Source organism: Danio rerio, chromosome 15 (genome assembly GCF_052040795.2).
Source record: "Danio rerio strain M-AB ecotype USA chromosome 15, GRCz13ab, whole genome shotgun sequence".
Lineage (NCBI taxonomy): Eukaryota > Metazoa > Chordata > Actinopteri > Cypriniformes > Danionidae > Danio > Danio rerio.
In genome coordinates, this window is record NC_141035.1 from 34035987 (window position 1) to 34048243 (window position 12257).

The window sequence follows — 12257 nt, forward strand, 5'->3', positions numbered from 1 at the left end:
CTGGTGGATGGCAACAGCCCTAAAATGAGATTCCACATGATATTAGCAAATAATATAAATATTACGAACGTAAACATTAGGTGAGCAGGTTACATTGAAACCGCGTGTCCTAACAACATGCTACATGATGAAATACGCAGTGATAAGCAATTTGGCTGTTTGCACCAGACAAAATACGACAGAAATGTAAATACAGCCATTCAGAAGCACAGAATATGCACTTACTCGTGGTAAGGTTTATAATCTAATTAATACATATTAACCCTCTTTAACATTAATGAATGTACATGCTGAATCACTGATATGCATTGGTTTGCATTATTTCACAGTTCTAAAGTTTAATTTCAAATAGGTTATTTTATTTTTCAAGACCTGAGGTGAATTATCTGCTGCTGTTTTCAGTAGCTTGGCAATAAACGTAATTTAAAATAGGATTCAAACTCACATTATTAGCATTTAACACTGAATAAAGCACATGAGGTGTACCTGAGGTGATCATTGTAAAATTTTTCTGTTGTTGTTGCAAGAAATAGAAGCCGTTTCTTACATAACAATTCAAGGTGTTCGTAAGAACAAAAACTACTGTATACATGGTCTATTGGGTGCCGTTGCTTTTATATAGAACACGATTGTAATCAGAATTTAGACTTCGCTCCTGTTGGACCTCAGTCTGGCAACCTGCGCTTGCGTTTGTTTTGATCCAGGAATGCATTACCTAGTTCAATCACTGGGTGTCAAACTTACATACTGCACCTTTAACATAATGTGTAAATGCTCATAACTACTGTAAATTAAGCAAGCTAGTATGCGCAGGCCACAAAGTGTTGGCGAAATAACCCATTAGCAAACTGAAGAGAATAATATGATTTTTTTCAATCTTCCACAAAATAATTGTAAGCACTTTAAAGGGCCACCATCTATGCATATTTATTTTCTAGGACTTCTGAGCATTTTGTTCCCTAGACTCACAAACTCATTGACCCTTGGAAATCCTGCACTTTCTTTTGTGACTGAATCAACAAAACTCATCTTAATAGCGAGTCTAAACAAAACCTATAAGCACTTTCAAAAAAAAGCACTGACCTCTGGCGGGATGCTGTCATCTGAATCTGAGCTGTCATCTGAGCCTTGCCCGTCAATGCTCATCTGCAGGAGCTGGTCGATGGTGGCGTCCACAGCACCATTATTGGAGCGCAGTACACACTCGATCACCTCATAGTCCATGGTAGGAAACATGGTTTTGAAGTCCTCCATAGCCTGGTTGAACTCCAGCCGTCGAACCTGCCGGTTGGGCCTAGAGTTGTTGAGCTCGCCTGCAGCCGAGCCCCCGCCACCCCGAGACCCTCCATTACTGTTGCTGCGTCGGAAAAGACTGGTCATCCTGCAGGAGCCCCGTTTTCCTTCCAGACCGACCACGCCACAAGGGAAACGATGGTGTCTGATGTCTCCCACAAAACTTCTCTGTGTGTTTCTCTCACGTGTTTCTTTGGTTTGTGGAAGTATGCAAGTTCACTTTTTCATCATACTATAAAGAATCTAGTCCACTGGAGCGAGAGAAATCCTTTCCTTCTCTTCTTCTGCTTGTTAAGCTGCATCCAACACGACAGCACGGAGTCACCGGCACGAGGGAAGTAGACGGTCTGGTCTTGAGCGCTTTAGCTTTGTGTCCCACTGCGTGATCTCCCCATTAGCTCTGCTCAAACTGAAAACAAATACAGAAATGAGCAGTTAACAAGATGAGGTCGGAAACCATACAGTTCATTATGAAAACCTTTGGCTGACAAGCATCAGCCGTTTAATGGTCTGAACTCAAGCTTCTCATTGGCTCGCTCTGGAGAATAACCAGCCTGTATTTAGTCCACACACGTTGCTACAAAGTCATCTATCCCTGAGAGAGGGGTATAATGACATCCGCAGATATAATGACACAGACAGAATTGAGCAGAGGAAAGAGGGACCAAAAAAACAAAGCTAGTCACTGGAGTCAGAGTCTGGGGTATTGAAAGAAAAAAGAAGAAAAAAAAAAAGAGTGTGAGAAATCAAAGAACTGGATAACAAGAAGGGTATGAGAATACTACATATGGAAATTATTATACTAAATTTATGGTCTGGTCTGGTCAGGCCAATAGTTTTATTCTTGCCCTGGCACACTATAAAACTATATACTGTATATAAATGTATTCATAATAATTATAATACTACTGGTATTATTATTATTATTACTGGGCCAGTTTGCTGCCGAGTGTGACGTGGCTGGGATGAGAATCAGCACTTCCAAGTCCGTGTCCATGGTGCTCCACCGGAAAAAGGTGGTTTGCCATCTCCAGGTTGGAGGAAAGTCCTTACCCAATGTGGAGGAGTTCAAATATCTTGGTGTATTATTCCCGAGTGAGGGGAGGATGGAATGTAAGATTGACAGGAGGACTGGTGCAGCGGCAGCAGTAATGCAGTCAATGTACTGGTCCAATGAGGTAAAGAAGGAGGTGAGCCAAAAGACAAAGCTCTCAATTTACCGGTCAATCTACGTTCCTACTCTCACCTATAGTCATGAGCTTTGGGTCATGACCGAAAGGACAAGTTTGTCTGTCACCCGTGAGGAGCTCGGAGTAGAGCCGCTACTTCTCCACATCAAAAAAAGTCAGCAGAGGTGGCTCGGGCATCTGTTTTGGATGCCTCCTGGACATCTACCTAGTGTTCCAGGCTTGTCCCACCAGGAGGAGGCCTCGGGGAAGAACCAGGACACGCTGGAGGGACTATGTCTATAGGCTGGCCTGGGAACGCCTTGGTATCCCCGGAAGAACTGTAGGAAGTGTCTGGGGAGAGGGAAGTCTGGAGTTCTCTTCTAAGACTGCTGCCCCCGTAACCCGGCCCCAGATAAGCAGATGAAAATGTTTTTAAGGGCTTATTAGAGGAAAAACTTATATTAATATATATTGATATTTTTGCATTTTCACTGACAGTTTATACACTCACCTATACACGTGCACACCGAGACTTTTTTTGCTCGCGTTTTCCATCAAAGTTTAACGCCTTGTGACTAAATAAAGGGCGTCAATGTGATCGTGCACACCAACGCACAAAACGCGAGGCGCAAAAGCGTCAATTAAAAAAAAAAAAACACCTCATGCTCATTTTTTTGTTTTGACGTGCCGCGTCTAAACCTTCTCCACCAATCAGATTGCCACTTTTGTTCACGTGCACGGAGCTGTTGAAGTTACAGTACGCAGTACTTGGAGGCGCTCAAGCGCACAACTGTCAATGCGAGCGCACATTGAAGATTATTAATGCTTATTATTAGTGCTTACTGCACTGTGAACAATAATCATTTCTTTATCGCTAGAGCTGGAGCTGCTACTTGAACCATCTATGCTTGTTCGAGTCACCAGTAACTTAAACAAGAGTGTAAACTTCTTCTCTTCCTCTGCTTCTGTGTTAAAAGCGTGGTGTCAGAAGCTTGACGTTAGATGGCGCTACACAACTTTAAGGAGTGATTTTGAATACTCTTCTGCTTGACGCCAGCGAAAATCGCTTGGGTTTGAATCCAGAAAAACGGATAAAAATTGTCGTAGTGATCGGCAGATACAAAAGTACTTATGCTTTAAGCTTTGTAAAGCAAAAAAGCTAATTTTCCCTTTAAGTATGATACTTAAGTGATGATCTCGCCTTACTTAAGAGAATAAATTAAGGATGCTGCCTATAATCCCTTTAAACGTCTATTATAATCATTTAGTGTGAACATGACATGTTCAGAGGGAGCTTTACAGAAAATAATAGATAAAACAGACTTTAAAATTTGGTGAGAAAAGATTAACAATGCAATTTGGAAACATTGCAAACAATGGCAAATTGAATGTGTCAATAAAGAAAAAGTTTGGAGCACATAATTGATGCATAAGAAGTTACCTAACCAATGATAATCTATAATCCCAACTCAACACTGCATATCCTGTGATGTGACTATAGCAGACACACACATTGCAATATCGATGCTCAAACGATACATTGTGAAACCCTAATCTATAACCAGCAAAACTCACAATGCATAAGGATACAAATATTTACAATCACAAGGCACAAAAATACACCAGATCAATACAAGTATACAGTGACAGCACAGCCCTGGTCCAGTAGGTCATGTGACAGTTTGACCATCTGGTCTCAGCACTGGCCTCAGAAGGGACTGGTGATCACATAACATCAGTCCAGTTCAGTAACAGCTCTAGCTTGGAGGAACTGTGGCGAGAGAAGTCTAGTGTAACACTCATCATGCCACTATAAAAGAGAGAACTCACACAGACACATGAGCAAGAAAAAGACAGGCAGTGTTCACCTCAATACTTTGTAAGGCCAGGCTGGATGAGCACTAAACAATTTATGAAACTGCACTGATATTTTGAACAACGTTTTGAGAGGGAGAAAGAGAAAAACCCTGTCTTTTATATTATTTTTTAAAAAAGTTTGCTGTAGAGAAGATACTGTAATTAAATGCATAATAAAATAGCATAATGTTTCTTTTCCTGTATAGGATAGTGTTGCATAGACTCTGTATTTTCTTGCTCACTAAAAGGGTTATGAAGTATTGATTTGTATTAAAATAATTATATTATGTGAAACTAAAGTACCTGGAGAGATAAACAGAGAAAACAGGTTGCCTAGAATAGGGTTATTCAATCTTTAAGGAGCCCCTGACATGATTAGCCTCAAATGCAAAGCCTAAAATTTAAAAGGCATGTTAATAATTTTTTTTTTATGAACACAATTTAAAACTGATATTATAAGTGAATTATTTGGAAAACCACTGGGTTTACAAATTTGAAGTAATTTGTTTTTAATTATTGAAGTTGTTTACATATTTCAAATAATTTTAAAATCCTTTTTTAATCCAATCTCTTTGTTTCAATATAATTTCTGTACATTATTCAGAATCTGTACAGATTATTATAATACTGACCAATAAAAGGTAGTCATTTTAAAGAATGCACCAAAATGCAAATTCTGTGCGAAAATCAAAAATTCTGGATGTACTTGGCTGAAAACCTAAACGGAAAATGCTTTGTAATAAATAGTTATTATTTTCTTAAATAATATTAAAGTAATTTAGTAAGACCTTTACATTTTAAGCCGATAACTTACACTTTACAGATAAAAAAAACACAAGCCAATTAAATTAATAATAATTCAATTTATAGTGGGGTTGTCACGAAACTGAAATTTGGTACCAATCGATACTGAAATTTTAAAAACATCCATTTCCCACCAGCATTTGAACACTACTGAGCATGTTCTTAAACAGCGCTGATTTTCCATTGTGTTCACATGCTCAACAGAAATGAATGTGATTGGCCCTGAAGGTCATTAGTTCACCGAACAAACCCTTGTTTACTAAGATAACCACGGATACACTGGTAGGCATGGGCCGGTATGAGATTCTGACGGTGTGATAACCTTGGATTATCACACCTTCACGGTATTGTAATTACTGCTCTAAAATATATTCTTTTTAAATGCCTGGGTAAAAAAAAAAAAAAAAAACTTTTTTCCCCTTTTGAACACAATATATTTTATTTTGAGAAACATTTAAAATATTTTGGAACAGTAAACATGTCAGGCTAAATTCTTCAAATGAATCATTGACTTCTGCTGTCTTTATTTCAAAAACAGATTTTTTTTTTACAATTTAAAATGCCATCTTTGAATATCTTTTCTGTTGAGACACTGTTGTCCTAAAAAGGAAAAAAAAAGGATAAAAACGGTACTGCAGAAAATTTTGGCGGTTTTAAAACCTTGACTTTTCCAAACTGCGGTATACCTTGAAAACGGTTATTGTCCCATACCTAGACACAGGAGCGCTTCAAAGTCACGTCGATCAGCTGGTTTGTCTAAAAGTTGACATACGAACAATCCGCTGATGAAACACAGCTTTAAAATACTCCAGTGTCCCAGTATCTGTGGTTAAACTCTAGGAGTGTCACGATTTCGATTTTTAATCGAAATCGATCGAAATTTATGCTCAATTTCGATTATCGAATCAAAAAATAGAATCGTCTATGCTGCCACGCCCCCATGTCACGTCAGCTTGGCTTGCCAAGCGGGAAAAAACAGGCTTGTTGAAGTGCTTGTTGAACTGCAGATACAGGAGACCAGTCGACAGAGCTTAAATCCTCTCCTCTTTTAATGAAGTCGCCGGTGTGTAAGCATTTCGGATTTCCAGTGATTTATGTTGACAACGTTCGTGTTGTCGACAAAAAAAAACAACACAGTTTTGCAAGCTCTGCTATGTACGTATTAGGGTTTGTCCGATAGACAACACCGGCATCGCGATCCTCCGCCCGCCCCCGTTGCAAATCCGCTCGCGAAAAGTAGACACTCAGGCCCTGTTTACACTGTCTTTGTTTTTAAATGGCATTTTAAAACGACAACGATTTGACATCCACAGTGGCGTGTAGCATTTCTGAGCAGCCCTCCTTCCTCTCTACCTCTGACACACACACACACAGAAACAGACGCACACACACAGCCATGGGCTCGAGAGGGTTCAGGCAGTCAGAGGATCAGTAGACTGCTTCAATCTTTCAGACACTTGTACTTAGTCATTTTAGCGCACACCTCAGATACTGTTGGCTGGTTCCTGTTGGTTGTGCGTCTTTTTTACCGATGCCATTATAACGACACAGATCACTGCCTATTCACGAGTCCCGCAGAAAAAATGATTGACAGGTGGTAATTATGTGACAGGTGGTAATTATGTGTGTATCTTGCCTTTATTCATTTACTGTATGATTTGTTTATGGGTAAAACAAAGACCACGCAGGTCAGGTAGTTTAAACGGTCGGCTACAAATAACTAATTGGTCATTAATTAATTAATTATTCATAATCGAAAATCGATTTGAATCGTGCCTTTAGAATCGAAAATGTAATCGAATCGAGGATTTGGAGGATCGTGACACCCATATTAAACTCAGTAAACAGCAATGAGTTTGGTGAACAGATGACCTTCAGGGTCAAACACAGGCCCGGATTGGCTAATCGGGAGGACCAGGAGAATTCCCGGTCGGCCGGTCCGTTTTTTGGCCGCGAGGGCCGGTGTCCCTATTTATTTACTTGACCACAGCCTTTTTATTCATTATTTTATCGCAACTCTTCTTTTTTTTAATCTATTTTAATGATGATAAAACTTAGTTGTGTCTCCTTACTCCATACAGCTGTTGTGGTCCAGCGGTTAGCACGTTAGGTTAAGACTCTGCGGGCCCGGGTTCGATCCTCGTTAGAGTAATGTAATGTTTTCATTTTTATTGTTAAGACATATAATACTGTTAGGGTTGTTGGACATTTGAAGTTCTAAAGCAGCTGTTTTCTCAAAAAATGACGTGATAGTGTCATTAGAAACTGAATTGGAAATGACCTTATTTTAATATAGTCAGTCGTGAACTGAGGTGGGCCGGTCTGAGGCTTGAAACTCCAGGGCTGAAAAGGAGTCCCACTCCGGCCCTGGTCAAACACATTTTTGTTGAGCACGTGAACACAAAGGCAAATCAGCGCTGTTTAAGAATGTGCTCAGTAGTGCTCAAATGTCGTTTTTTTAATTTCAGTATCGATTGACTCCAGTATCGTGCAACCCTAATTTACAATGAACAAGTTTTAGGGGTGACATTTTAGCAGCATTGCCATGACAACACAGTAGCAATATTGCAAGCAGCAGGAAGAAGTATACTACATAGAAATGTCCTTTTCTAGTGAGCATGTGTGAATCATGTATAGATGAGTATATGGGTACATAGCAGGAAAATCAACTGTTGAATATTGAGCTAATTTTTGAAGTTTGACCACGCTATAAGTGCAAGCTAGTCGACAGTGGAGTCCACGCTTGAATCACACTGCAAAATGACTATGGCTGGAGTGAGAGTGAAACCAGCACGTTGAACACTTGTGAGCAGTGCAGCACAGCAGAGCCTCGGCTCAAATTTGTTAGCCGCTTTTCTGTGAGAATTTTCAGCTGCTGAAAATTTGGGCATCCCTAGTCATTTTAGTGTGAATATAATAACGTTACGCAAAAATCCAGCAGCCTGCCACATCAATAAATTTTAACTAATTAAAATATTTAATATATTAATTTAAAATAAACCTTTTAAATAAATTGATAAAGGATTAGAATTAATAAACAAACTTTAATTTTAATTACTGTATTCATTTAAACAATACTAATGACTGCTTTAACATCTTAAAATGTGCATTTCCAGGTTTTTAATATATATATTTTCAATGCTTTCTTTAGCATGTATACAAATTGATAGTCATTATCCACAACAGCTACAACGCTTATCCAAAATGGTTCATTTACCTTCAGAACGGTTCAAGAAAATCCTGACCAACCCCAGGCCACAGCTATCCACATCTACAGGCCCTAAGTTTTCCACATATCTGCTTTCAGTTAAAAAGCGAAACAGGAATGCCAAAAATGCACAAGTCTGCGGAGCAACTTCTGCTGTGATGTTCTAGGATCTCAAGCGCCTGCCTCCTCGGCTGCCCCATTTCCACCCTCCCATTCGCTCAGTGCAGGGCAGAGAAATCCCTGCTTCTATGAACAACAATGCACACAGCCGAGCCCGAGCCAAGCCCACATGGCAGTGCCAGGACCCAGCACCCCTCGCCAGCCTCTCGTTGGCAAGGGAGACATTTTGTGATGTAAACAGGATGCTCCGCCGTGCACCGATACGAAAGCGTATGCACTTGGGCTGAACCATTAATTGCATTACATGGTGACCATATTACTGAGATGCAGCCTGGGGACATTTTGTAGAGCAATGGTCAAAATAGCATTGAAATCTCACTTAGGATTATTTATGAGTTTTTAAAACATTGGGACAATACATTTAGTTTATTCCTGTGTTTAATTAAAACAGCACCAGTTGGGGACAAGATAAAAAAAAATGGGACTGTTTCTGGAAAACAGGGCCATCTGGTCAGCCTATGATATTATAAAATATGATTTTTAAACTGAAAAGCCTGCGATAAAATTGTGGTCACGCGAGTAAAGCAGTCAAAAAAGAAAGAATCAGATAACAGATTTTCTCTGTTTCTCTGGCTCTATTTGAAAATAATTTGTCATTTTATATTGATTGAGATAAACAGTACTGTATCTGCATAGAATACAATAGATCAATACTGGTCCAAAGGCATTGGTAAATCCAGTACAGTGCTTCCCACAGGTTTGAAATGTACTTGCAGTACTAGCCAGATTGAAACACACCTTTTACCCAGAGCACATAAATGGTCAACTACATGCGACAAATAAAAAAATAAATGGCTTGACGTTTACAGTATTGCCAAAGCATTTTAGATATGTATAAAGTATGTAATAAATTAACATAAATAATAAAATATAAAGCAAATGAGAAATAAATATAAGAAAAAATTGAATAAAAAAATAGACATCATTGCTAAAATTTAAATAATTACTAGAAAAAAAAGTGTAGATTATTTAAACTGTCAAATTAGTTGACTAGCTAGTTCTAACAAATATGTGTCATTTTGTTCTCTCCGTGTATATAGTAAAGTTTGACTGAGTCGTTTATTAAATGATCAATCATTTAATGTTTTTCTCGTGGCTGTGTGCACTAGGCATGGGCCGTATAAGATTCTGACGGTATGATAACCTTGGATAAAAATATATTCTAAAATATATTCTTTTTAAATGTCTGGGTAAAAAATTAAAACTTACTTCCCCTTCGAAAACAATACATTTTATTATTTTTTTTTATTTTGGAACAGTAAACATGCCAAACATGCTAAAAAGTTCAAATAAATCCTTGACTTCTGCTGTCTTCATTAGTTGCAAAAACACAGATTTCTTTACAATTTAAAACGGCATCTTTGGATATCTTTTCTGCTGGAATCTTACACATACCTCAGGAACGATATTACAGAAAATTTTGGCGGTTTTAAAACCTTGACTTGATTTTTATGAACTAGCTCCACGAGAAAAATGTTGGCTACTTGGGGTCAATTTCTTGATTTATTTGACACATCCACTTCTCAAGAGCAATCCACTGACCCCTCTAATGTTTCAACTATACACCCTCTCTAGTTTTGATTGTAAGTTCTGCGACTATGATGTGTGTTTTTTCTTATTTTTTTATTTTGTTTTCTTTTATATTGTCATTTGTTTGTCTAAAGTATGAGCCAATGTTGGCACATATATATAAAAATGCTTAAAATAAAGTAAAAAAAAAAAAAAAAAAAAAAAAGACTTTTCCAAACCGCAGTTTACCTTAAAAATCGTCCCAAAGTGCACACGCAGGCAGCTGCAAAAAGGTGATGCAAAAACGTGTACAAAGGTAACTTTAGAAAGCAAAAGTAAAACCCGAATCCTGGACATTTAGAGAGATTTCAGTTCAGAAACTATGGTCAGATGCATTTTGGGGCAAAGGTCGCGTCTGTGTAAGGGACAGATTGCTCACCCACAGAGGTACAAACATTATCAATTATTGTGCCTGAATGCTTAAAATTACTAATGATTATTTTTTTTAAAGTGCAACTAAATGTGAAATACTTAAAAAAAAATTAAAAAATACTTAAAAATTAATTTTACAACAAATTAAATTAGTGTTGGTCATACTATTGACGTTATTCCGCAAAGGGAAAATATGACTATAGAAATAATAAAGGGCAGAAAATGGTCAAACTACTTGCTCTACAAAAAAGTGTGTTCATGTCATGACTACATAAAAAGAAGAATACTATAATAAGGAAATATCCATTTTTAACATTATGCAGCATAACAAGCTGTTTTTAACATCTAAAAAAAGAAATTAAAAAAAACAAAGTTCAGGGAAAGTGAATAAGATCAGAAGTCTCAGGCCAAAACCATTTCAATGGCTGCTGCCATTGGTACGTGACAAATAAGGTCAATATATTAATAACTGCATATATTGTTGAATAATAAAGAAGATAAAGAGCTTAAAATAATAATTGCATGTTAAATGAAAATACTGGTGTAAAAAAGTACAAATGTTCAGTGCTTGCAGGGACTAAAAAGTGAAGCACCTTTTAATGCTTGAGGAAAATTCCTCTCGTGGCCAATTTCAGTGGCTTGGGGATTGTGTTCTGAGTGAAAAGGTATTGTTTTAGTCCTTTACTAAACTGAGCGCCTGTTTTGCATCTACTTACTCATTCGGCTTAGACCCTGCAATGCCTTGACGACACACAACAAGAAAGGTCACTGAAACAACAGTGGCTTTCTAAGAGTATGAGCTATTTGGCTAGTAGTGATGGCAAGTCCGAGAAATAAGCAGAAGGGAACTGCAATGTCTGGAAAATCCTTGGGCTAGGATAAGTGTTTATTATAGTGTGGCAGTTCAGTATTGATATTTCTCAAACATGCTATTAGGGTTTTTCTAAAATTACATTTCTGAAACGAGTTAAGTTTGCACACAAACCTCTTTTTGTATAAAAGTACATTTTAAAGTTTTTTTTTTTACACATACATACATACATACATACATACATACATACATACATACAGAGAATCATTATTAATAAAAATACGGTAAGACTTTATTTTGATGGTCCCTATTGCACATTTCGATGACTCAAAGATGCATGCCAATTACTTCTCATCCTAGTATTAGTAAACTGCTTAATATCTGTTGATACTGCTCCTTTAACAGACATTTAACTGACTATAAAAAACTTTGCAAGTACATGTCAACTTAAGTCCAACTAACTTTAATCCCAACCAAACTACTTATATTCTATTGAGAATTCGTTGGCATGTAGATGCAATGTAACTTAAATTCAACAAAATTAGTTAAAGGGACCATCAAAATAAAATGATACTAAAAATTTATATTAATTTAAATAAATTAATAATTAATAACTAACTCATTTTTACTATTACGACTATTAATTAATTAAATGCTCATACAATTTGTTTTATATCTTAAAAGACAAAAAAAATCCTGACAAACAGATAAACTCTAGTTGTTAGAAAGACACAGATTCACTGTGATCCCTAAATAGTCATTAAGTGATTCTTGTTCTACTTGTTCACTGTATACAAAACCTTATATACAGTTAAAATCTGAAATTATTAGTTTTAAAGTTACATTTTTAAGTTATAAGTTTCAAATTATTATTATTATTAATAATAATTATTATTAACTCCTGTGAATGTTTTATTCCTTTTCAAATATATTTCTCAAGTTATGTTTAACAGGCCAGGGACAAAGCTTTTTTCAACTTTTACTTTAGCTGTAA

General features: G+C 37.2%; 1 protein-coding gene across 5 annotated transcripts in view; it reads right to left on the reverse strand.

The window, feature by feature from the left end:
- The window catches only part of cuedc1b (CUE domain containing 1b), a 49712-nt gene that overhangs the window by 23896 nt on the left and 13559 nt on the right, over positions 1-12257 (reverse strand). For 3 of the 5 annotated variants that reach the window (XM_087283010.1, XM_087283007.1, XM_087283009.1), the window contains one exon: positions 1084-1702. In XM_087283010.1, coding sequence (XP_087139136.1) covers positions 1084-1380 — 297 coding nt within the window. In that variant the 5' untranslated portion in view covers positions 1381-1702. Of the gene's footprint in view, positions 1-1083; positions 1703-8340; positions 8572-12257 lie in introns of those variants that run through there. The other 2 variants (XM_087283008.1, NM_001089373.2) reach the window with 2 other exon arrangements.